Here is a 22,903-nt window from a genome sequence, read left to right as displayed (position 1 = left end):
GGTTGCAGTTATTATAGGAATTATAGGACTATTTCCCTCTATTCCATTTGTATTTCATTAACCTTTGACTATTGGATGTTCTTATAGGCACTTTAGTATTGCCAGTGTAACAGTATAGCTTCCGTCCCTCTCCTCGCTCCTCCCTGGGCTCGAACCAGCAACACAACGACAACAGCCACCATCGAAGCAGCGTTACCCCATGCAGAGCAAGGGGAACAACTACTAGAAGGCTCAGAGCGAGTGACGTTTGAAACCCTATTAGCGCGCGCTAACTAGCTAGCCATTTCACTTCGGTTACACCAGCCTCATCTCGGGAGTTGATAGGCTTGAAGTCATAAACAGCGCAATGCTTGACCCACAACGAAGAGCTGCTGGCAAAACGCACGAAAGTGCTGTTTGAATGAATGCTTCTGCCTTCCACCACTCAGTCAGATACTTAGATACTTGTATGCTTGTATGCTCAGTCAGATTATATGCAACGCAGGACACGCTAGATAATATCTAGTAATATCACTAGTTAACTAGTGATTATGATTGATTGTTTTTTATAAGCTAGCTAGCAACTTACCTTGGCTTACTGCATTCGCGTAACAGGCAGGCTCCTTGTGGAGTGCAACGAGAGAGAATCAGGTCGTTATTGCGTTGGACAAGTTAACTGCAAGATTGGATCCCCCGAGCTGACAAGGTGAAAATCTGTCTTTCTGCCCCTGAACAAGGCAGTTAACCCACCGTTCCTAGGCCGTCACTGAAAATAAGAATGTGTTCTTAACTGACTTGCCTAGTTAAATAAAATCAATTTAAAAAATTTAAAATATATATTATAATTTAAAAAATCGGCAAATCGGTGCCCAAAAATACCGATTTCGGCCCTAATTAATCGTAAATTTCGATTAATCGGTCGATCTCTAGTATCTACACATCTCTTCAACACATCCCGCTTCTCTTACTGTATTTGTGCATTGACTCTTAGGGACCTCGTCAAAGTGTGTTATTTTGATAAGCCTCTTAGCTCCCTAGATGTGTAGATGCATTGTATGACATTGAAAATGATAATTATGTTCATCAGATGCCACAGCCTCACAGTTAAACACTCATTCAGTCCAAATATGAATAATCTATGGGCCCTGGTCATTGTCAGTGATTGACTAGTATTGATACCTACTGAGAATGTGTATTAATAATGGAACTGTAGTTACCAGGAAGGACTAGTGACTGTCGAGGGCCTGGAAATCTAAATCATTCTATAATATAGAGTAACACCTCAGCGAGTTCTAGTTATGACACATTCATTTCTGACACCTTGATTCAATATCAAAAGCAGTAATGGATGTATGTGTGTGTGGGGAGGGGGTTCGTGTGTGCGGGGGAGGCTTCTGTGGGCTTCATCTTAAATCAACTGAAAAGGCTTCCAGCTGCTCAATCTGTGTTAGTATGTGTGTGTTAGAGAGCGAGTGAGTGATTTGTATTTTCTCTCATACCCTCTCTTCCCCTCCTTGTGTCGAGTTAGAGGATTTATTAGGAAACCAATAAGCACTAACCAAATATAATGTAATGAGCAACCAGTGTCATTAGTGGTCCCTGGAGAAATGGCTATACGCAGAAACAGAAGAGTGATCAAATTAAGATCTTACACTCTAGATGACATGAAATGATCAATCCCATATTGATCTTTCACAGTCAGGCCAGCCCAAGCTGCACTGTGCAAGTAGGCCTACTAGACTGTCAACTGAGTACGACATTCACAGGTTTCAGATGTTCAACAAATCAAATTAGTTTTCACTCTCAAGTCATACTTTATTCATAGAAAAACAACAATTGTATGTTCTAAGCCCACAACCATGCTTAAACCACATCAGGAGGCCTGGGAAAATTAGCATTTTCAATTCATCTGAGCAGGCACCTAACACTGTTGCTTGGTTAGCAGTGTTTCTGTAGCGTTTGCAAAAACAAATGCCCACTGGATTGACGCAAATAATCATGATATCGGTCTGCCAGGTAGGTATCGGTTCATTTTTAGCTAGTTAACATTTCATTTTTGGGAAAGCCTTTCCATTTACCAGAAGACGTTTAGGCCTGTCATTAGCGTCACAATTTTTTTCTTGTTCCTTAATTGTTTGAAACCTGGACTTTTTACTTCATATTATGAGGAATGTCTGACCTTGCTTCAAAGTAGCCTGTAGCCAAAATCCCACCATAGAAACGCGGAGGCAATTATTTTATAAAGACTTTCTCATTTGCGCTTTCCTGTTCTATTGGTTTTCAAACTTTCTTTGTCTAGCAGCCACAGCCTCACAGTTAAACACTCATTCAGTCCAAATATGAATAATCTATGGGCCCTGGTCATTGTCAGTGATTGACTAGTATTGATACCTACATTATCCTAGTCATATTAACAACCCATGATTTCCATTTTGTAGCATTTGAGCGTAGGCCTACCGCTGTGTGCGCATTGCAGCGCTTAAAATGTGAAGAAATAATAGTTTATCGACATTTTAAGCTAAACATTATGTTCTGTTCCATCAGCCTTATTAAATGATACGGCATATACCTCCAGTACGCTACTTTGATACGCATCGTGGGGATTCAAATGTGAGTATATGCAATTCCCACTGAAAACAAAGTGAGTATACGGTGTATTCCGGCGTATACCCTCCATTACACCACTGAGTGTCATTAACAATGAAAATCAATAACACTCTTGTCTCTTGACATCACCTTATCAGTCTACGACCCAAAAATGAATAATGCAAAACAGCCACTGTTGTTCATACAAAGGCATTTGAAACATTATATTTATTCCATTCATTCACTGCCCTCTAGTTCACATTCAGAGCAATACTGGAGAAAAGCCAGAAGCGGTGGTGCCATTTAGAATGAATTTGAGGGATTTCATTAAAGATATCACTATTCTTTCTCCTACTCTTTCTCCTCTCCTGTCTCCCCTCCTTCCCTATTCTCTCCTCCGTTCCTCTCCTCTCCTGCTATCAGCTTTGGGATGAATTAATACACTTTTTTTCTCTAATGAACTGTCTCCACGGAAATGGTTTGGTCTGCAAACACTGTGACTTCCTGCTTCTCTGCTCTCTCTGTGGCGCCTCTCTTCTCAGTTCACTATCAGGCCTTGATACATAGGACATAATAACTTTCAAACCATCCTACTGAATTATTTGTTATTTAATGCGGAAATTCATGTTCTAATTCTGAATTCTATGTTTCAAACCACAAATGGATTCTTACCCCTAACCCTAACATTACATATTTTTTTGACCCCTAACAAATCTAGCTACTGACCCTAACCTCAAGTTTGACTTTAATAACCCTATCCTCTCCTCAGATGAGGCAGCGTTTGCAGAGGCGGTGCGCGTGCTGCTGACGTGGGTGGAACGCGGCGAGGTGAACCGTCGTAACGCCAACAACTTCTATTCCATGATCCAGTCGTCCAACAGCCACATCCGCCAGCTGATGTGTCAAAAGGCCACGCACGAGAAGGAGATGGAGGAAGCCAAGGACAAGTTCAAGAGTGCTCTATCTGGCATTCTGGCACAATGTGAGTACACACTAGACTGACATCACACACCCACATACAGAGGGAAAGAGAACCATGTCTCACATCAGGGTCAACATCAAACCACCACCGTTCTCTTGAGGCAACGTCAACATTGTCCCTGTAAAAGTTCCCCATACTCAAGTGATTTTCATGTCACAAGTTCACTTGTCCTATTATTACAGGTGAGTGCTCCATACATGACAAATACTCGGGACATTAAACAGAAATGGTATTTTCTGAAAACACACACACAGCAGGGCACAAACAGAACACTTCAGAAGAACCCCTTTATGGGAATACTCTTTGAAGGAGCAGTTTGGCTGCTAAAGGCCAGTGATGGCAGCAATAACACTGAACAGGTTATTTAGGTAGCTGTTAGCTATCTTTCTTAGCACATCATCATTAAACCCAGAGTGGCCATCTCTCTAGCTCCATCTCCCAATCTCTCTCTCCATCTTTATTGTCTTTCTCCCAGCTTCCCTCTCCCTCACTCTCTCTTTCTCTCTCTGTCCCTCCATCTCTCCATCTCCTAGTGATTGACACCTCGAACACCTCTGTCTGAGGAGAGCAGCTGAATGGCAGATTCACTAATGAGGCTTTTAGGTGCTAATCTCACTGTCGACTCCTGTAGAGCTGACCCTGGGTCAGTCAGAACCATTAGACTTCCCAGGTCAGCCTGAGACATTCAGATAGTTCCTGGGTCAGTCAGACATTCAGGTAGTACCAGTACCTGGGTCAGCCAGAAACATTCAGATATTACCAGTACCTGGGTCAGCCAAAGACATTCAGATATTACCAGTACCTGGGTCAGCCAGAGACATTCAGATAATACCAGTATCTGGGTCAGCCAGAGACATTCAGATAATTCCAGTATCTGGGTCAGCCAGAGACATTCAGGTAGTACCAGTACCTGGGTCAGCCAGAGACATTCAGGTAGTACCAGTACCTGGGTCAGCCAGAGACATTCAGATAGTACCAGTACCTGGGTCAGCCAGAGACATTCAGGTAGTACCAGTACCTGGGTCAGCCAGAGCAAATTCATATAGTATCATCCAGAGGTGGGACCAAGTCACTCAAGTCAAGACCGTCAAGTATCAAGTCAAGACTCAAGTCTTTAACTTTGAGTTTTTTTGAGTCCTAAACAAGTCATAATATGCTATTTTTTCACCTTTATTTAACCAGGTAGGCCAGTTAAGAACAAGTTCTCATTTACAACTGTGACCTGGCCAAGATAAAGCAAAGCAGTCCGACACATACAACAACACAGAGTTACACATGGAATAAACAAACATATAGTCAATAATACAGTGTGTGCAAATGTGATCGACTATCGAGGGTCGCTATGGGGGCGCAATCGGGCGATGTAGGCTTGTACACAATTGCCCAACCTAGTTTTAGGAACGTCAGGCAGGATTTAGGCTACCAACTGCCTAGCTAGTTGTAGCTCAGTCTTGGGTGCAATGATCATGTTCCCGCGCTGACTGACTGTGTGGAGGCTCATTGATTTAACTTTACGCTAGCCTACATGATACACTAGTAAAGTAATAAAATTTATAGCTGTTGGCTATATTAGCCACGACTTACAGTTCTTTGTGCAGCTTCAAATGTCGAACAAAGTTGGAAATTGTTGCGCCTCAGTCTGCAATTTTCTTCCCGCATGTTTTGCAAGTTCCAATCCATTTTTTTTGTTGATACAGCATTGTCTTTATATCATCTTTCCAAGGGCTCAATCTGAATTCAGCCGCCAACATTCCTCTGCACTGCCACGCACAACTTTTTCTCAGCTTGCACAATTTGATTGGCTGCTGTCCGATTCCAACTTTAATCCTTTAAATGAAGAGTTGATGCGCTGCACATTTTTTTTAATAGCATCGTTTTTAATATTTGGGCTTGGGGAGGGTATCGAGTCAGAAGGCTCAAGTCCAAGTTAAGTCATGAGTCATTGGTGTTAAAGTCAAAGTCGAGTCCAAGTCATCATATTTGTGACTTGAGTCTGACGCGAGTCCAAGTCATGTGACTCGAGCCCACACCTCTGGTATCATTATCATTCTGAGCGCCAACTAGGGAACTCATTAAGCTTGAGGCGGGACTACCCTGGGACATGTTGGTAGTCTACAGATGTAACACTTGTTTGTCAGCCGTTCAGCCGTTCAGCTGTAACTCCTGTGCTTCAATAGACAACATCCCAAAGGGAGCAGACATAGTTTTATAAACCTGCTTTAACCTTCTCTGTGGCAGTCTCTCTGTATCCCACAGCTGTGACAGGCGTGACACTAAGAACCAAGGATATAACTGTCATGTACTGTCATGTTGTCTTGTCTCTGTCCTTTCCCTTCACCCTGTCTCCCTCTGCTGGTCGTGTTAGGTTACCTTTTCTCCCCCGCTTTCCCCCAGCTGTCCCTTGTCTCCTCTAACTACCCATTCACCTCGTTCCCCACCTGTTCCCTTTTTTCCCTCTGATTAGGTCCCTATATCTCTCTCTGTTTCTGCTCCTGTCCTTGTCGGATTCTTGTTTGTTTGTGTCATTCATGCCTGAACCAGACTGTCGTCATGTTTGCTGTAACCTTGTCCTGTCCTGTCGGAATCTGCCGGTCCATCTGAGCCTACCTATGTTTGGTAATTAAAGAAGCTCTGTTTAAGTTGATTCGCTTTTGGGTCCTCATTCACGCACCGTAACAGAAGAATCCGACCAAGAATGGACCCAGCGACTTCGGATCCTCTCCACTCAGCCGTCGAGATCCAGGGAGCGATGCTAGGCAGACACAAGCAGGAATTGTCTGCTGCTCGACATGCCGTTGAGACCCTGGCCACCCAAGTCTCCAACCTCACAGAACAGGTTCACCATCTCCGCCTCGATCCACCGGCCACTTCCAGGGCTTTCGAATCTCCGGAGCCCAGAATCAATAACCCGCCGTGTTACTCTGGGGAGCCCACTGAATGCCGCTCGTTCCTCACCCAGTGTGATATTGTGTTTTCTCTCCAGCCCAACACTTACTCCAGGAGCACTGCTCGTGTCGCCTACGTCATATCTCTCCTTATTGGACGGGCTCGTGAGTGGGGCACGGCAATCTGGGAGGCAAGGGCTGAGTGTACTAACCAGTATCAAGACTTTAAGGAGGAGATGATACGGGTTTTTGATCGATCTGTTTTTGGGGAGGAGGCTTCCAGGGCCCTGTCTTCCCTATGTCAAGGCAATCGATCCATAACAGACTACTCTATTGAGTTTCGCACTCTTGCTGTCTCCAGTGGCTGGAACGAGCCGGCCTTGCTCGCTCGTCTTCTGGAGGGTTTCCGCGCAGAGGTAAAGGATGAGATTCTCTCCCGGGAGGTTCCTTCCAGCGTGGATTCCTTGATTGAACTCGCTATTCGCATTGAGCGACGGGTTGATCTTCGTCACCGAGCTCGTGGAAAGGAGCTCGCGCTCTCCGTCGCCCCCCTCTCCGCATCACTACCATCTTCCTCTGCCGGCTCGGGTGCTGAGCCCATGCAGCTGGGAGGTATCCGCATCTCGACTGAGGAGAGGGAACGGAGAATCACCAACCGCCTCTGTCTCTATTGCGGTTCCGCTGGTCATTTTGTCACTTCATGTCCAGTAAAAGGCCAGAGCTCGTCAGTAAGCGGAGGGCTACTGGTGAGCGCTACTACTCCTGTCTCTCCTTCAAGATCCTGCACTACCTTGTCGGTCCATCTACGCTGGACCGGTTCGTCAGCTTCCTGCAGTGCCTTAATAGACTCTGGGGCGGAGGGCTGTTTTATGGACGAGACCTGGGCTCGGGAACATGACATTCCTCTCAGACAGTTAAAGGAGCCCACGGCCTTGTTCGCCCTGGATGGTAGTCCTCTCCCCAGGATTCAGCGTGAGACGCTACCTTTAACCCTCACTGTTTCTGGTAATCATAGTGAAACCATTTCTTTTTTAATTTTTCGTTCACCTTTTACACCTGTTGTTTTGGGCCATCCCTGGCTAGTTTGTCATAATCCTTCCATTAATTGGTCTAGTAATTCTATCCTCTCCTGGAACGTCTCTTGTCATGTGAAATGTTTAATGTCTGCTATCCCTCCTGTTTCCTCTGTCTCTTCTTCACAGGAGGAGCCTGGTGATTTGACAGGGGTGCCGGAGGAATATCACGATCTGCGCACGGTGTTCAGTCGGTCCAGGGCCACCTCTCTTCCTCCACACCGGTCGTATGATTGTAGTATTGATCTCCTTCCGGGAACCACCCCCCCCCGGGGTAGACTATACTCTCTGTCGGCTCCCGAACGTAAGGCTCTCGAAGATTATTTGTCTGTAGCTCTTGACGCCGGTACCATAGTCCCCTCCTCCTCTCCCGCCGGAGCGGGGTTTTTTTTTGTCAAGAAGAAGGACGGGTCTCTGCGCCCCTGCATAGATTATCGAGGGCTGAATGACATAACAGTGAAGAATCGTTATCCGCTTCCTCTTATGTCTTCAGCCTTCGAGATCCTGCAGGGAGCCAGGTTTTTCACTAAGTTGGACCTTCGTAACGCTTACCATCTCGTGCGCATCAGGGAGGGGGACGAGTGGAAGACGGCGTTTAACACTCCGTTAGGGCACTTTGAATACCGGGTTCTTCCTTTCGGCCTCGCTAACGCTCCAGCTGTCTTTCAGGCATTAGTCAATGATGTCCTGAGAGACATGCTGAACATCTTTGTTTTCGTTTACCTTGACGATATCCAGATTTTTTCACCGTCACTCCAGATTCATGTTCAGCACGTTCGACGTGTCCTCCAGCGCCTTTTAGAGAATTGTCTTTTTGTGAAGGCTGAGAAGTGCACTTTTCATGCCTCCTCCGTCACATTTCTCGGTTCTGTTATTTCCGCTGAAGGCATTAAGATGGATCCCGCTAAGGTCCAAGCTGTCATTGATTGGCCCGTCCCTAAGTCACGCGTCGAGCTGCAGCGCTTTCTCGGCTTCGCAAACTTCTATCGTCGTTTCATCCGTAATTTCGGTCAGGTGGCAGCTCCTCTCACAGCCCTTACTTCTGTCAAGACGTGCTTTAAGTGGTCCGTTTCCGCCCAGGGAGCTTTTGATCTCCTCAAGAATCGTTTTACATCCGCTCCTATCCTTGTTACACCTGACGTCTCTAGACAGTTCGTTGTCGAGGTTGACGCGTCAGAGGTGGGAGTGGGAGCCATCCTTTCTCAGCGCTCCCTCTCTGACGACAAGGTCCACCCATGCGCGTATTTTTCTCATCGCCTGTCGCCGTCGGAACGTAACTATGATGTGGGTAACCGCGAACTGCTCGCCATCCGGTTAGCCCTAGGCGAATGTCGACAGTGGTTGGAGGGGGCGACCGTTCCTTTTGTCGTTTGGACTGACCATAGGAACCTTGAGTACATCCGTTCTGCCAAACGACTTAATGCGCGTCAGGCGCGTTGGGCGCTGTTTTTCGCTCGTTTCGAGTTCGTGATTTCTTATCGTCCGGGCTCTAAGAACACCAAGCCTGATGCTTTGTCTCGTCTCTTCAGTTCTTCAGTAGCCTCCACTGACCCCGAGGGGATTCTCCCTGAGGGGCGTGTTGTCGGGTTGACTGTCTGGGGAATTGAGAGGCAGGTAAAGCAAGCACTCACTCAAACTCCGTCGCCGCGCGCTTGTCCTAGGAACCTTCTTTTCGTTCCCGTTCCTACTCGTCTGGCCGTTCTTCAGTGGGCTCACTCTGCCAAGTTAGCCGGCCACCCTGGCGTTCGGGGTACGCTTGCTTCCATTCGCCAGCGTTTCTGGTGGCCCACCCGGGAGCATGACACGCGTCGTTTCGTGGCTGCTTGTTCGGTCTGCGCGCAGACTAAGTCCGGTAACTCTCCTCCTGCCGGCCGTCTCAGGCCGCTTCCTATTCCCTCTCGACCGTGGTCTCACATCGCCTTAGATTTTGTCACCGGACTGCCTTCGTCAGCGGGGAAGACTGTTATTCTTACGGTTGTCGATAGGTTCTCTAAGGCGGCTCATTTCATTCCCCTTGCTAAGCTTCCTTCTGCTAAAGAGACGGCACAAATCATCATCGAGAATGTTTTCAGAATTCATGGCCTTCCGTCAGACGTCGTTTCGGACAGAGGTCCGCAATTCACGTCTCAATTTTGGAGGGAGTTTTGCCGTTTGATTGGGGCTTCCGTCAGTCTCTCTTCCGGCTTTCACCCCCAGTCTAACGGTCAAGCAGAACGGGCCAATCAGACTATTGGTCGCATCTTACGCAGTCTTTCTTTTCGCAACCCTGCGTCTTGGTCAGAACAGCTCCCCTGGGCAGAATACGCCCACAACTCGCTTCCTTCGTCTGCGACCGGGCTATCTCCTTTTCAGAGTAGCCTCGGGTACCAGCCTCCGTTGTTCTCATCTCAGTTCGCCGAGTCCAGCGTCCCCTCCGCTCAGGCTTTTGTCCAACGTTGCGAGCGCACCTGGAAGAGGGTCAGGTCTGCACTTTGCCGTTATAGGGCGCAGACTGTGAGAGCTGCTAATAAGCGTAGAACTAAGAGCCCTAGATATTGTCGCGGTCAGAGAGTTTGGCTCTCCACTCAGAACCTTCCCCTTAAGACGGCTTCTCGCAAGTTGACCCCGCGGTTCATTGGTCCATTCCGTATCTCTCAGGTCATTAATCCTGTCGCAGTGCGACTTCTTCTTCCGCGATATCTTCGTCGCGTCCACCCGGTCTTCCATGTCTCCTGTGTTAAGCCCGTTCTTCGCGCCCCCGCTCGTCTTCCCCCCCCCCCCCCCATCCTTGTCGAGGGCGCACCTATCTACAGGGTCCGTAAAATCTTGGACATGCGTCCTCGGGGCCGTGGTCATCAGTACCTAGTTGACTGGGAGGGGTACGGTCCTGAGGAGAGGAGTTGGGTTCCCTCTCGGGACGTGCTGGACCGTGCGCTGATTGATGATTTCCTCCGTTGCCGCCAGGTTTCCTCCTCGAGTGCGCCAGGAGGCGCTCGGTGAGTGGGGGGGTACTGTCATGTACTGTCATGTTGTCTTGTCTCTGTCCTTTCCCTTCACCCTGTCTCCCTCTGCTGGTCGTGTTAGGTTACCTTTTCTCCCCCGCTTTCCCCCAGCTGTCCCTTGTCTCCTCTAACTACCCATTCACCTCGTTCCCCACCTGTTCCCTTTTTTCCCTCTGATTAGGTCCCTATATCTCTCTCTGTTTCTGCTCCTGTCCTTGTCGGATTCTTGTTTGTTTGTGTCATTCATGCCTGAACCAGACTGTCGTCATGTTTGCTGTAACCTTGTCCTGTCCTGTCGGAATCTGCCGGTCCATCTGAGCCTACCTATGTTTGGTAATTAAAGAAGCTCTGTTTAAGTTGATTCGCTTTTGGGTCCTCATTCACGCACCGTAACAATAACACACTCCCATACCTGCCGGGGGGGATTAGAGATATCCATGTCTGAGGTTGCAGGAGACCTGTGATGGGCGGAGCTACCTCGCACAAGGACTATATGAACGCACTCGAGTGATCATTGAATGGCGATGATCTGTCATTGGGCCTGTGAAATATTGATATCACATACAGTAACTTATGAACTGAGTACTCTTTCTATTGTAGGATTCATGAAACCTCTGCTTCAATGGCTCTCGCTTTTGAGTATGATTGACATCAACACAATCGCCACAGATAGACATAATGATAATCACATAGACATAACAATCATCACAGACAGACATATAAACAAAGCAATCATCAGAAATAATAAAATGCGTAGCAAAGAAACACCAACTCTGTAGCCACTCAATGCACTCTAAATTCTTTAAAAAAGCATGTTGTTGTATACCTCTTGTGTGTTAAACTAGTATTTAGGAGCAATGTTTATTTGATGATAAAGAAGGTACGTTTGTTTTTTGGCCCCGCAAGTACAGAATCTAGTGCTGCATGTAGAAATAGTCCAGTGAAATCTCCCCCCCAGAAGTCTGACACAAACTCCTCTAGTGGACGTTAGCCTGCGTTAGCCAGTGGTCGGCTGATCTGAAGGAACCCATAGCCATATAATCAAAGTAAGTAACACCTCTCTACATGAAAACAAATGGAAGCAATTAAATTAGTCATATCGATGATTGAAAAGGTCAAAAGGGAAAATGTATAGCTGACCTGATTCACAACTGCCAATGCTAAGAGCATGCAGGAGTTCAGATGTCTTTGGTGATACACCACCTACAGTAGTGTGTTAGCATGGACATTGAGATGGAGCACATAATTGGTTTTCTTTATACAGTGATGTATCTGAAAGAACAACGTGGGTCTCTCTCTTGTTCTCTTTTAAAGTCCACCCTCCTCCATCACAATAATCCATACAAACACGTATTTCTATTCAGGAGATTGTCTGCGGTTTCACCCTTACAAATGTCAACACAGACTTTGGTGTCCTGGGAGGCAGGGATACACTGTCGTTCCGTGAACAAAGCCACATCCATATTTACCAGGCTTTCTCACAGCTGCACATTTGAATACATAGACATGTTGTTTCCAAATGTAATATAATTCAATATCACATATCCCTCCATTTGGCATTTGGTTGTTGTCACCTTGAATGGAATGGTTTCTTTAAAAAGCCTGCTCTGAAGCAGGTTATTCAAACAGGGGATGTGTCCAAAATGGCACCCTATTCCCTATATAGTGCACTGCTTTTGACCAGAGTCCTGCTTCGTATTTCACTCAGGATGATCTTTATTGAAGATCACAGCTAGATTTGGATCTGTGTCCATCATGTTTGGTGGATTTTAGTTTGTCTTTTTGCCACTGCATATTTCATCTACAAGATAAACCTGGTTGACAGATAGTTAATGGCCTCATTTAGAAATGCTGGCACAAATCTAGCTGGAGTTCTACAAATAACAACAAAGAACATACACTTATCCATCAGCTATCTCTCGGACTCAGACACACACACCCATAAAAGGCGAGGCTACAACCTATACTTTGCTCTCCCCTTCCTTCCCCATCAATCTCTTCCATCAAATGAAGGATTCTGAGAAGCCACTACTGATCTAGACACGTACCTCTCACTCCACCATTTCTTCCCTCTCTACCTCCCTCCCTGTCAAGGCCACAACTGTGGTGGCCCTATTTACTCCCCCCTTAGATCATAAAGACCCCTTTGGCAAAAAGAGAAACCCTTTAACATGACCTGTTCCGATGTAAAGCTGTGGTAAAACTGTGGGCGTGTTCATGCTTCCACATTGGACTTCACAGAATGGAAAGCTGACCAGTTCTTTAATATTGTATATTATGAGTTGTTGAACATTTATTGAACTATGTCTTGTGTGAGTACTCTGTCTGGACAATCTGTGACTATGCTGCATTATATCAACAGGTGAGTAAATGGGTCATTCTGACACACACACACTCAACCATACACATATACACTACACTCACACACATTTAATTATGAGAAACGAAAAGTGTTATGACAATTAGTACAGTCTCACAATCTCTAGCTTAATCTATTTTCACCTATTGAGTAATTTTTTCCATTGCTCTGGGTTCACACACTGAGCGTGTTCTTGTAACTAATCTGAGGCTGGTTGTTAATACCAGGCCCAGCTGTCAATCACAGGAGTGATTATGAGGGTGTGATGAACAGACACGTGTCTTACACCAGCCCTGAATCAAAGCTGTCATCTTACTCAGGCTCAGGGATATGACCACTCAGCCCTTCTATCTAACCTACGATAAGAACAGTAATGAGGAGAGCCAAGTTGTATCCCAAATTGCACCTTGTTCCGGGGGCACTACATTTGACCAGAGGCCTATGGGCACTGCGTAGGGAATAGGTTGCCATTTGACACACAGCCCCAGTCTCAGAAACAGGCTTTAGACACAGAGACAGCCTTTGATTGTGGTCTTCAGAGCGTCTGAGAGTCGTCGAAGATGAGATGTGTTGTAATTAAAAACAGGAGAGGCTTTAGACGAAAAGAGTGTTTCAGTTAGTGGTAGAGACTTTACTTTGATCTCTTGATAAGATCTCTGTCCCTTCAGAGAATTCCCTTGTTCTACAGTCAATCTCTACTGAGTCTGTATCACTGTGGAGGAGGGGAGAGAAAGAGGAGCAGATAGTGTGCGTGGGCGCGTGCGTGTGTTTGCAAGCAAGTGTGTGAGGCCATGGTCAGGGCAGGGGTGTGTGTGAATAGAGCAGGAGCCTGCTGCTAGCCGTCTGATCTTCCTGTTGCGTTTTTAGGACGGGCTCTCCGTGATCACCTCGAAGCGGGGTGAGTCGCGACTCTGACCCAGAGCTGTACTATACTGTATAGAAACAGAAAATAACAGTAAAAACACATCAACATACAGTAAGGTGTCTTCCTACCTGATTCCACTTTCTCACTCCTCTGCTCCTTCCCACCCGCCCTCTCTCTCTCTGGATGGTAACTGGCCCCTGCATCCCCTGCTACAGTTGAGCAGATTGTGTCTGTATTCCACGCTGCTTCCAAACAAAAGGCATGGGACCATTTCTCCAAAGCTCAACGCAAGAACCTGGACGTGTGGCGCAAGCAAGCAGAGGTTGGTCCTTTTACTTTTTCTACAATTATTTAAGCATTCTATTCATTTGGTGAAGTGCAGTATAGTCTCCATATTATTGTGTCCTTTATGTGAACAATATGTAAACATCTCTCCAGTATTCCAGCCTCCAACTACTTTTTGTGAAATACATGGTGTTGTCTTGGCAGGATGATTTGTGTTGGAGTATTAAAAGCAAACACTAGCTTTAAAACAAGGCTTAACATTAGCCTTAGCTTAATTTAAATGGTAAAAAGAACTGGTCCTAAAATGGAACCTTGTGGTATTCTTTAAGTATTATAAAGGAACTGAGATTGTAGAACATCAACATTAAGTACTAGCCTAAGAGGTAAATACTAGAGCTAGCCTAATAAACACAGGATGAAGGCTAGGCTACACCCAGTCTCTTTACTTAGTTCAGTCCCAGAGTAGGAGCTCCGGTCAGGACCAGGTACAGGCTACTTACCCCTCTCTCCTCTGAAGGGAGTCCAATCCGGTGAGTGCTCAGTCTCACTGCCAGGAACAGGTAACGGTAGACTCACCCTTTAACTCAACCAGAGTACACTGGATCTCTTTTTACATAACACCTTAAAACACACTTATGTTTTCTTTATTTTACGACTCTCTGATTGTGCTCTCTCATCCAGTAGGTGAACAAATAACCTACTTTAATGTTTGGTTTAGTGTAAAATGTAGGTCATGCTCAGATTTGTTCTCTATTTTCTTTGTTGTTTCCAACAAATGCTGCATTATTTACCACAAACACGTTTCCCTCTTTAATGGAGGGTGTTCAAGTTTGGCGCTGCTGTCATTTTAGGGCCAAACGGGTAAGTTTGATCTGGGTATAAATCTCTGAGGCCACCAATGTGTAAACAGCAGATATGGTGTATAATTAACAGCCTAATCTCTATCTCACAGTAACACTGACACGGTCATCGTGGATCACAGGCTGGAGACGGTGTAGCTCTTCTATGGAGATCCTAGTGCAGGAGATATATTACAAACTAGTTGAACAGACTCATTACAAACTGTTGATGCACGGTGGCAGTGTATAGGTGTTCTGTAAAGCGAGAATCATTTTTATGTGCAGGTCATGTGTAACTGACGGTATACAATTTGATGGGTTGGTAGCTGTGTGTTTTGGTGAGTGTATATCATGATGGACTCAATCAGAGGTATAGCTGGTATGTCTTGATCTCAGACTGTAGAGACTCTTCTGCTCTAAAGGTAGGTGTGAGGTGGTGTGTGTAGACTAGTGACATCACTCCTCACTAAGAAGAAAATTACAATTATGCCTAATTTACCCCTTGCGTGTATATACGCAACACAGGAACCCAAGTTCATTATTGCAGGGTTGCACTTGTCTGTGTACGTTTGCTATGTAACTATGCAGGACCACGGTTTTGCATAGGTCATTGTAATTCTTGTGTTGGGTACTGACTAGGGTAAAAATTAGGCTTAATACACATAAACATGACATTGTCTGTTTTATTTTTCACAGCATGGAGCTGAAACATCCCTACACACATCTCAATGAAGCTCTATGTGAATATTAATGTATTAAAAACACAGTTGCAATATAATACAGTACAATCCTAATGACACCAGGAATAGAACTCTGGAGAGTCAACAACTCATACTGAGAACTGGAAGTGCCTCTTTGTGTATAGATGCATATTAACACTCTACTGTTGGCTATGAATATTCAGTTATTGTGATCCAGCAACACTATTCCCTGCAGAATCATAAACATGCGTATGGTGATACCTGGAACTGAGCTCTTAACACAGATGTATCACCTTCTGTTGTAAGTGTAGATGGCTTAACACAGCTTTACTCTGTCATATACTACTGTCAATGGACATCTCTGTTGTCACCAGGGACAATTTTCTACTGTTCTACTGGACATAATCTCTGTCGTCACAAGGGCCAATTTTCTACTGTTCTACTGGACATAATCTCTGTCGTCACAAGGGCCAATCTTCTATTGTTCTACTGATTTTGTCAGACCTTGAGTCTCAGGGATCAAGTCCTTGGAGGAATATTAGAGCTCTCTTATTGGGAGTTTATTTATTGATAGACAATGTCTTTCAATGCAGAAATACTATTGTGGCGTGTGTGTGTCACTGTGCTGTAAATGGAGAACAGTGATGTAGCAGTCACACAGTTATCCAGCAAAAATATTCCAACATTTCCCCAAAATTCCTAGGTTTTCCAGAAATCCTAGTTGGACGATTCCAGATTTCCTGTTTCTTCCATACTGATTCCAGAAATCTTCCAACCAGGAAGTATTTTCCCACCCTACAGCAGTATCTTTATTGAAGGTCTGTTCTGTATTTGTCAGACAACAGGATGCACAGAATAGCAGGACTGAAAGAGTGCAGAAGTTTCACTGTCAGTCTGAAACAATCACAACAAACATCTGCTAGCTTCCATCCATTCATTTATCCATTTGCCTCCTCACACAGTCACTCATCCATTTACCTTATTTATCCATTTACCTATTCAGATCCAGCCATCTATCCATTCCACGAAATGGGTGCCTTTTGCTTCCCTTTGATATTTTAAGTAGAAATTATGCACTGATACTGAATTTTAAAAGCTTGTTATTTTAAATTAAGTGCATGTTAATATACACCACATGGATCATTTAATAAATCTGATTTTTCTTTACACGAATAAAGGATTAAGTAAGGGTTCTCTCTCTTTTTGGTCTATTTACACGTCAACCTTCTTTATTTGTACAAGAGATACTTGATCAATGAGAAAATGTTGGATTTATCGCAAACATGCCTTTAAATAATATACTGATAGAAATATGAATGCAACATGCAACAATTTCAATGATTTTTTTGAGTTACAGCTCATATGGAAATCAGTCATTTGATATAAATTAATTAGGCCCTAATCTATGGATTTTACATGACTGAGAATACAGATATGCATCTGTTGGTCACAGATACACTGTATATACAAACGTATGTGGACACCCCTTCAAATGAGTGGATTCGGCTATTTCAGCCACACCCGTTGCTGACAGATGTATAAAACACAGCCATGCAATCTCCATAGACAAGCATTGGCGGTATAATGGCCTTACTGAAGAGCTCAGTAACTTTCAATGTGGCACTGTCATAGGATGCCACCTTTCCAAAAAGTCAGTTCGTCAAATTTCTGCCCTGCTAGAGCTGCCCCGGTCAACTAAGTGCTGCTATTGTGAAATCTTTATTTGCCACATGCGCCGAATACAAGTGTAGACTTCACCATGAAATGCTTTCTTGCAAGCCCTTAACCAACAGTGCAGTTCAACACTTTACATGTTGGGTTTATCTTTTTATTCAGTGTAGTTACGCAGTTGCATAAGTGTCTGTGACAGGGTTGACAGTGTGCAGATAAAATGCTCTTAGTTCATAGGATTTTAATGCATGTGATGGGGAAAAGTGTTTTTCCATAGGCTAAACATATCCTACATGCAATAGAAAGTTGAACGAAAATATATTTTAAAGTTAATTTCTTTAAAATGTGCATGTCCAAAAGGCACCTATATGTGGAACAACCCAACACATCTATCCATCTCTCAACTACACATATTTGTCTTCTGATACAGGGTTTCCCAACTGTACAGAAGACAGCCGGTTATTGTCATACATAAGACTGCCGGTCTCGTTGTGATTGACCATTAGTTAACATAAACACGTTTAGTATCTCCAGGCCTCCGCTCATACAAGCAGATGTGTAGCTTTGTAATATGTATATAAATCTAAATAAATTGAATACACACCATCATGATAAATCCAATATTTATTTTTGTCAGGTCTGAAGAAACATGATATGAAAATGTTTTATTTCAGAAGAAGGGAATATGAGTTGGCCAACTGTATGTTATCTGGCTATGCTCCATGTCGGTTCGTTTAGCTGACAAGATATGCTTATAAGTCCCACACCATTATTTTATGTTATAAAATCAAATCAAATCAAATCAAATTTTATTTGTCACATACACATGGTTAGCAGATGTTAATGCGAGTGTAGCGAAATGCTTGTGCTTCTAGTTCCAACAATGCAGTAATAACAAGTAATCTAACTAACAATTCCAAAACTACTGTCTTGTACACAGTGTAAGGGGATAAAGAATATGTACATAAGGATATATGAATGAGTGATGGTACAGAGCAGCATAGGCAAGATACAGTAGATGGTATCGAGTACAGTATGTACAAATGAGATGAGTATGTAAACAAAGTGGCATAGTATAAAGTGGCTAGTGATACATGTATTACATAAGGATACCGTCGATGATATAGAGTACAGTATATACGTATGCATATGAGATGAATAATGTAGGGTAAGTAACATTTATATAAGGTAGCATTGTTTAACCTGTCTACGATACTGGTTCCCAATTGGGAATCAACCCTCCCACGTTCAGCTGAAACGGTGGCGCATGGAACGCAAAAATATTCTTACAAATATTTAACCTCCACACATTAACAAGTCCAATAGCTCAAATGAAAGATAAACACCTTGTTCATCTAGCCAGCAAGTCAGATTTCTAAAATGTTTTACGGCGAAAACATAGCACATATATATGTAAAACCACCACCAGACACAGCTCATTTCAATAGCCAAAACATGCAATCAACAAACGCAGAATTAAAAAATAAATCGCTCACTAACCTTTTGAAAATCTTCATCAGATGACAGTAATATGACATATTACACAGTACATATTTTTTTTTTTCAATAATATGCCATTTATATCCATAAATGTCCATTTACAGTGAGTTCACCTTCAGAAATTACTCAAAAATGCCCGCAGGAAATCTATGTAGCGCGGCAAGATAACGTAAATAGACATCATAAACTTTGACTAAATATACATGTTCTACGTATAGTTAGAAAGATACACTGCTTCTTTATGCAACCGCTGTGTTAGATTTATTTTTAACGTTACAGAAATCGCACACTATTCCATATGCTGAGACAGCGCTCAGTTCCAAGCTACATTTCCACGTAATGTTGGAGTCAACAGAAACACAGATTTAAGCATAAATATTCCCTTACCTTCGATGGTCTTAGTTCAGAATGTTCTGGAAGGCTTCATACTTACCCAATACATCGTTTGGTTTCAAGTCTTGCGTCTTTGTATTAGCTACTGCTAATAACATCAGCTGAAATGCACCCAAAACGTCCTCTGGTCCGGAAAAGTTGCGCATCAAAACTTCAAAATTACATATTATATGTCGACTAAACAGGTCAAACTAAGTGCAGAAGCAAGCTTTATGATGTTTTAGACACGCAAAACAAACTTCAATTCAATCGGCCATCGTCTGCTCTTCTCTTGAGTGCTGGAACAAAGGAATGGCTGGGACCAATTCGCGCCCATACGCACAGCCTATTCTCTCGTGGCACGCACTAATTTCACTCCCATAGGGTCAATTCTCGCGGGATTTGAACTGAATGAATGAAAGAGGACATCTAGCGGAAGAGATAGAAAGTGTCCCCAGAATCATAACTGGTTGGGAAGGGTGGGGGCCATGACGTCAAAGTTGCTCCAACTTTCATGGCCACAAAAACTAGTTTGGAAGAATGCCTGCCCTGTGAGTTCTGCTATACTTACAGACATAATTCCAACGGTTTTAGAATCTTTAGAGTGTTTTCTATCCAATAATAATTTTTATTTGCATATATTAGCAATTTTTGACAGATTTTTTTTCCAGTTTACTAGGGGTACCCAATCTCTCCAAAGGGGGCGTATGTCTGCCATATCCTTAACAGTTAGTGGCTAGTGATATATTTACATCATTTCCCATCAATTCCCATTATTAAAGTGGCTGGAGTTGAGTCAGTGTCAGTGTGTTGGCAGCAGCCACTCAGTGTTAGTGGTGGCTGTTTAACAGTCTGATGGCCTTGAGATAAAAGCTGTTTTTCAGTCTCTCGGTCCCAGCTTTGATGCACCTGTACTGACCTCGCCTTCTGGATGATAGCGGGGTGAACAGGCAGTGGCTCGGGTGGTTGATGTCCTTGATGATCTTTATGGCCTTCCTGTGACATCGGGTGGTGTAGGTGTCCTGGAGGGCAGGTAGTTTGCCCCCGGTGATGCGTTGTGCGGACCTCACTACCCTCTGGAGAGCCTTACGGTTGAGGGCGGTGCAGTTGCCATACCAGGCGGTGATACAGCCCGCCAGGATGCTCTCGATTGTGCATCTGTAGAAGTTTGTGAGTGCTTTTGGTGACAAGCCGAATTTCTTCAGCCTCCTGAGGTTGAAGAGGCGCTGCTGCGCCTTCTTCACGATGCTGTCTGTGTGAGTGGACCAATTCAGTTTGTCTGTGATGTGTATGCCGAGGAACTTAAAACTTGCTACCCTCTCCACTACTGTTCCATCGATGTGGATAGGGGGGTGTTCCCTCTGCTGTTTCCTGAAGTCCACAATAATCTCCTTAGTTTTGTTGACGTTGAGTTTGAGGTTATTTTCCTGACACCACACTCCGAGGGCCCTCACCTCCTCCCTGTAGGCCGTCTCGTCGTTGTTGGTAATCAAGCCTACCACTGTTGTGTCGTCCGCAAACTTGATGATTGAGTTGGAGGCGTGCGTGGCCACGCAGTCGTGGGTGAACAGGGAGTACAGGAGAGGGCTCAGAACGCACCCTTGTGGGGCCCCAGTGTTGAGGATCAGCGGGGAGGAGATGTTGTTGCCTACCCTCACCACCTGGGGGCGGCCCGTCAGGAAGTCCAGTACCCAGTTGCACAGGGCGGGGTCGAGACCCAGGGTCTCGAGCTTGATGACGAGCTTGGAGGGTACTATGGTGTTGAATGCCGAGCTGTAGTCGATGAACAGCATTCTCACATAGGTATTCCTCTTGTCCAGATGGGTTAGGGCAGTGTGCAGTGTGGTTGAGATTGCATCGTCTGTGGACCTATTTGGGCGGTAAGCAAATTGGAGTGGGTCTAGGGTGTCAGGTAGGGTGGAGGTGATATGGTCCTTGACTAGTCTCTCAAAGCACTTCATGATAACGGATGTGAGTGCTACGGGGCGGTAGTCGTTTAGCTCAGTTACCTTAGCTTTCTTGGGAACAGGAACAATGGTGGCCCTCTTGAAGCATGTGGGAACAGCAGACTGGTATAGGGATTGATTGAATATGTCCGTAAACACACCGGCCAGCTGGTCTGCGCATGCTCTGAGGGCGCGGCTGGGGATGCCGTCTGGGCCTGCAGCCTTGCGAGGGTTAACACGTTTAAATGTCTTACTCACCTCGGCTGCAGTGAAGGAAAGACCGCATGTTTTCGTTGCAGGCCGTGTCAGTGGCACTGTATTGTCCTCAAAGCGGGCAAAAAAGTTATTTAGTCTGCCTGGGAGCAAGACATCCTGGTCCGTGACTGGGCTGGATTTCTTCCTGTAGTCCGTGATTGACTGTAGACCCTGCCACATGCCTCTTGTGTCTGAGCCGTTGAATTGAGATTCTACTTTGTCTCTGTACTGGCGCTTAGCTTGTTTGATAGCCTTGCGGAGGGAATAGCTGCACTGTTTGTATTCGGTCATGTTACCAGACACCTTGCCCTGATTAAAAGCAGTGGTTCGCGCTTTCAGTTTCACACGAATGCTGCCATCAATCCACGGTTTCTGGTTAGGGAATGTTTTAATCGTTGCTATGGGAACGACATCTTCAACGCACGTTCTAATGAACTCGCACACCGAATCAGCGTATTCGTCAATGTTGTTATCTGACGCAATACGAAACATCTCCCAGTCCACGTGATGGAAGCAGTCTTGGAGTGTGGAGTCAGCTTGGTCGGACCAGCGTTGGACAGACCTCAGCGTGGGAGCCTCTTGTTTTAGTTTCTGTCTGTTGGCAGGGATCAACAAAATGGAGTCGTGGTCAGCTTTTCCGAAAGGGGGGCGGGGCAGGGCCTTATATGCGTCGCGGAAGTTAGAGTAACAATGATCCAAGGTCTTTCCTCCCCTGGTTGCGCAATCGATATGCTGATAAAATTTGGGGAGTCTTGTTTTCAGATTAGCCTTGTTAAAATCCCCAGCTACAATGAATGCAGCCTCCGGATAAATCGTTTCCAGTTTGCAGAGAGTTAAATAAAGTTCGTTCAGAGCCATCGATGTGTCTGCTTGGGGGGGGATATATACGGCTGTGATTATAATCGAAGAGAATTCTCTTGGTAGATAATGCGGTCTACATTTGATTGTGAGGAATTCTAAATCAGGTGAACAGAAGGATTTGAGTTCCTGTATGTTTCTTTCATCACACCATGTCACGTTGGCCATGAGGCATACGCCCCCGCCCCTCTTCTTACCAGAAAGATGTTTGTTTCTGTCAGCGCGATGTGTGGAGAAACCCGTTGGCTGCACCGCTTCGGATAGAGTCTCTCCAGTGAGCCATGTTTCAGTGAAGCAAAGGACGTTACAGTCTCTGATGTCCCTCTGGAATGCTACCCTTGCTCGGATTTCATCAACCTTGTTGTCAAGAGACTGGACATTGGCAAGAAGAATGCTAGGGAGTGGTGCGCGATGTGCCCGTCTCCGGAGTCTGACCAGAAGACCGCCTCGTTTCCCTCTCTTTCGGAGTCGTTTTTTTTGGGTCGCTGCATAGGATCCACTCCGTTGTCCTGTTTGTAAGGCAGAACACAGGGTCCGCGCCGCGAAAAACATATTCTTGGTCGTACTGATGGTGAGTTGACGTTGCTCTTATATTCAGTAGTTCTTCTCGACTGTATGTAATGAAACCTAAGATGACCTGGGGTACTAATGTAAGAAATAACACGTAAAAAAACAAAAAACTGCATAGTTTCCTAGGAACGCGAAGCGAGGCGGCCATCTCTGTCGGCGCCGGAAGTGTATGATTTTATAGTAAGAAGAATGTAAT

The 22,903-nt window shown here is 44.9% G+C and overlaps 1 protein-coding gene across 13 annotated transcripts in view; it reads left to right on the top strand.

Annotated features, from left to right (window-relative positions):
- The window catches only part of LOC110505197 (ecto-NOX disulfide-thiol exchanger 2), a 316,865-nt gene that overhangs the window by 250,515 nt on the left and 43,447 nt on the right, over positions 1 to 22,903 (top strand). For 9 of the 13 annotated variants that reach the window (XR_002470708.3, XR_005041206.2, XR_016491734.1 and 6 more), the window contains 2 exons: positions 3,335 to 3,547; positions 13,926 to 14,032. Coding sequence is in view for 6 of the 13 variants with exons in the window: in XM_021584250.3 (XP_021439925.2) it covers positions 3,335 to 3,547; positions 13,926 to 14,032 (320 nt within the window). In the remaining 7 variants the exon portion in view is untranslated. Of the gene's footprint in view, positions 1 to 2,532; positions 2,590 to 3,334; positions 3,548 to 13,925; positions 14,033 to 22,903 lie in introns of those variants that run through there. The other 4 variants (XR_016491735.1, XR_016491736.1, XR_016491737.1 and 1 more) reach the window with 2 other exon arrangements.

This window comes from Oncorhynchus mykiss, chromosome 25 (assembly GCF_057628025.1).
Source record: "Oncorhynchus mykiss isolate SJ-2025 chromosome 25, ASM5762802v1, whole genome shotgun sequence".
NCBI lineage: Eukaryota > Metazoa > Chordata > Actinopteri > Salmoniformes > Salmonidae > Oncorhynchus > Oncorhynchus mykiss.
The sequence above is the reverse complement of the archived record's forward strand: the minus strand, read 5'-3'. Positions and strand labels throughout refer to the sequence as shown.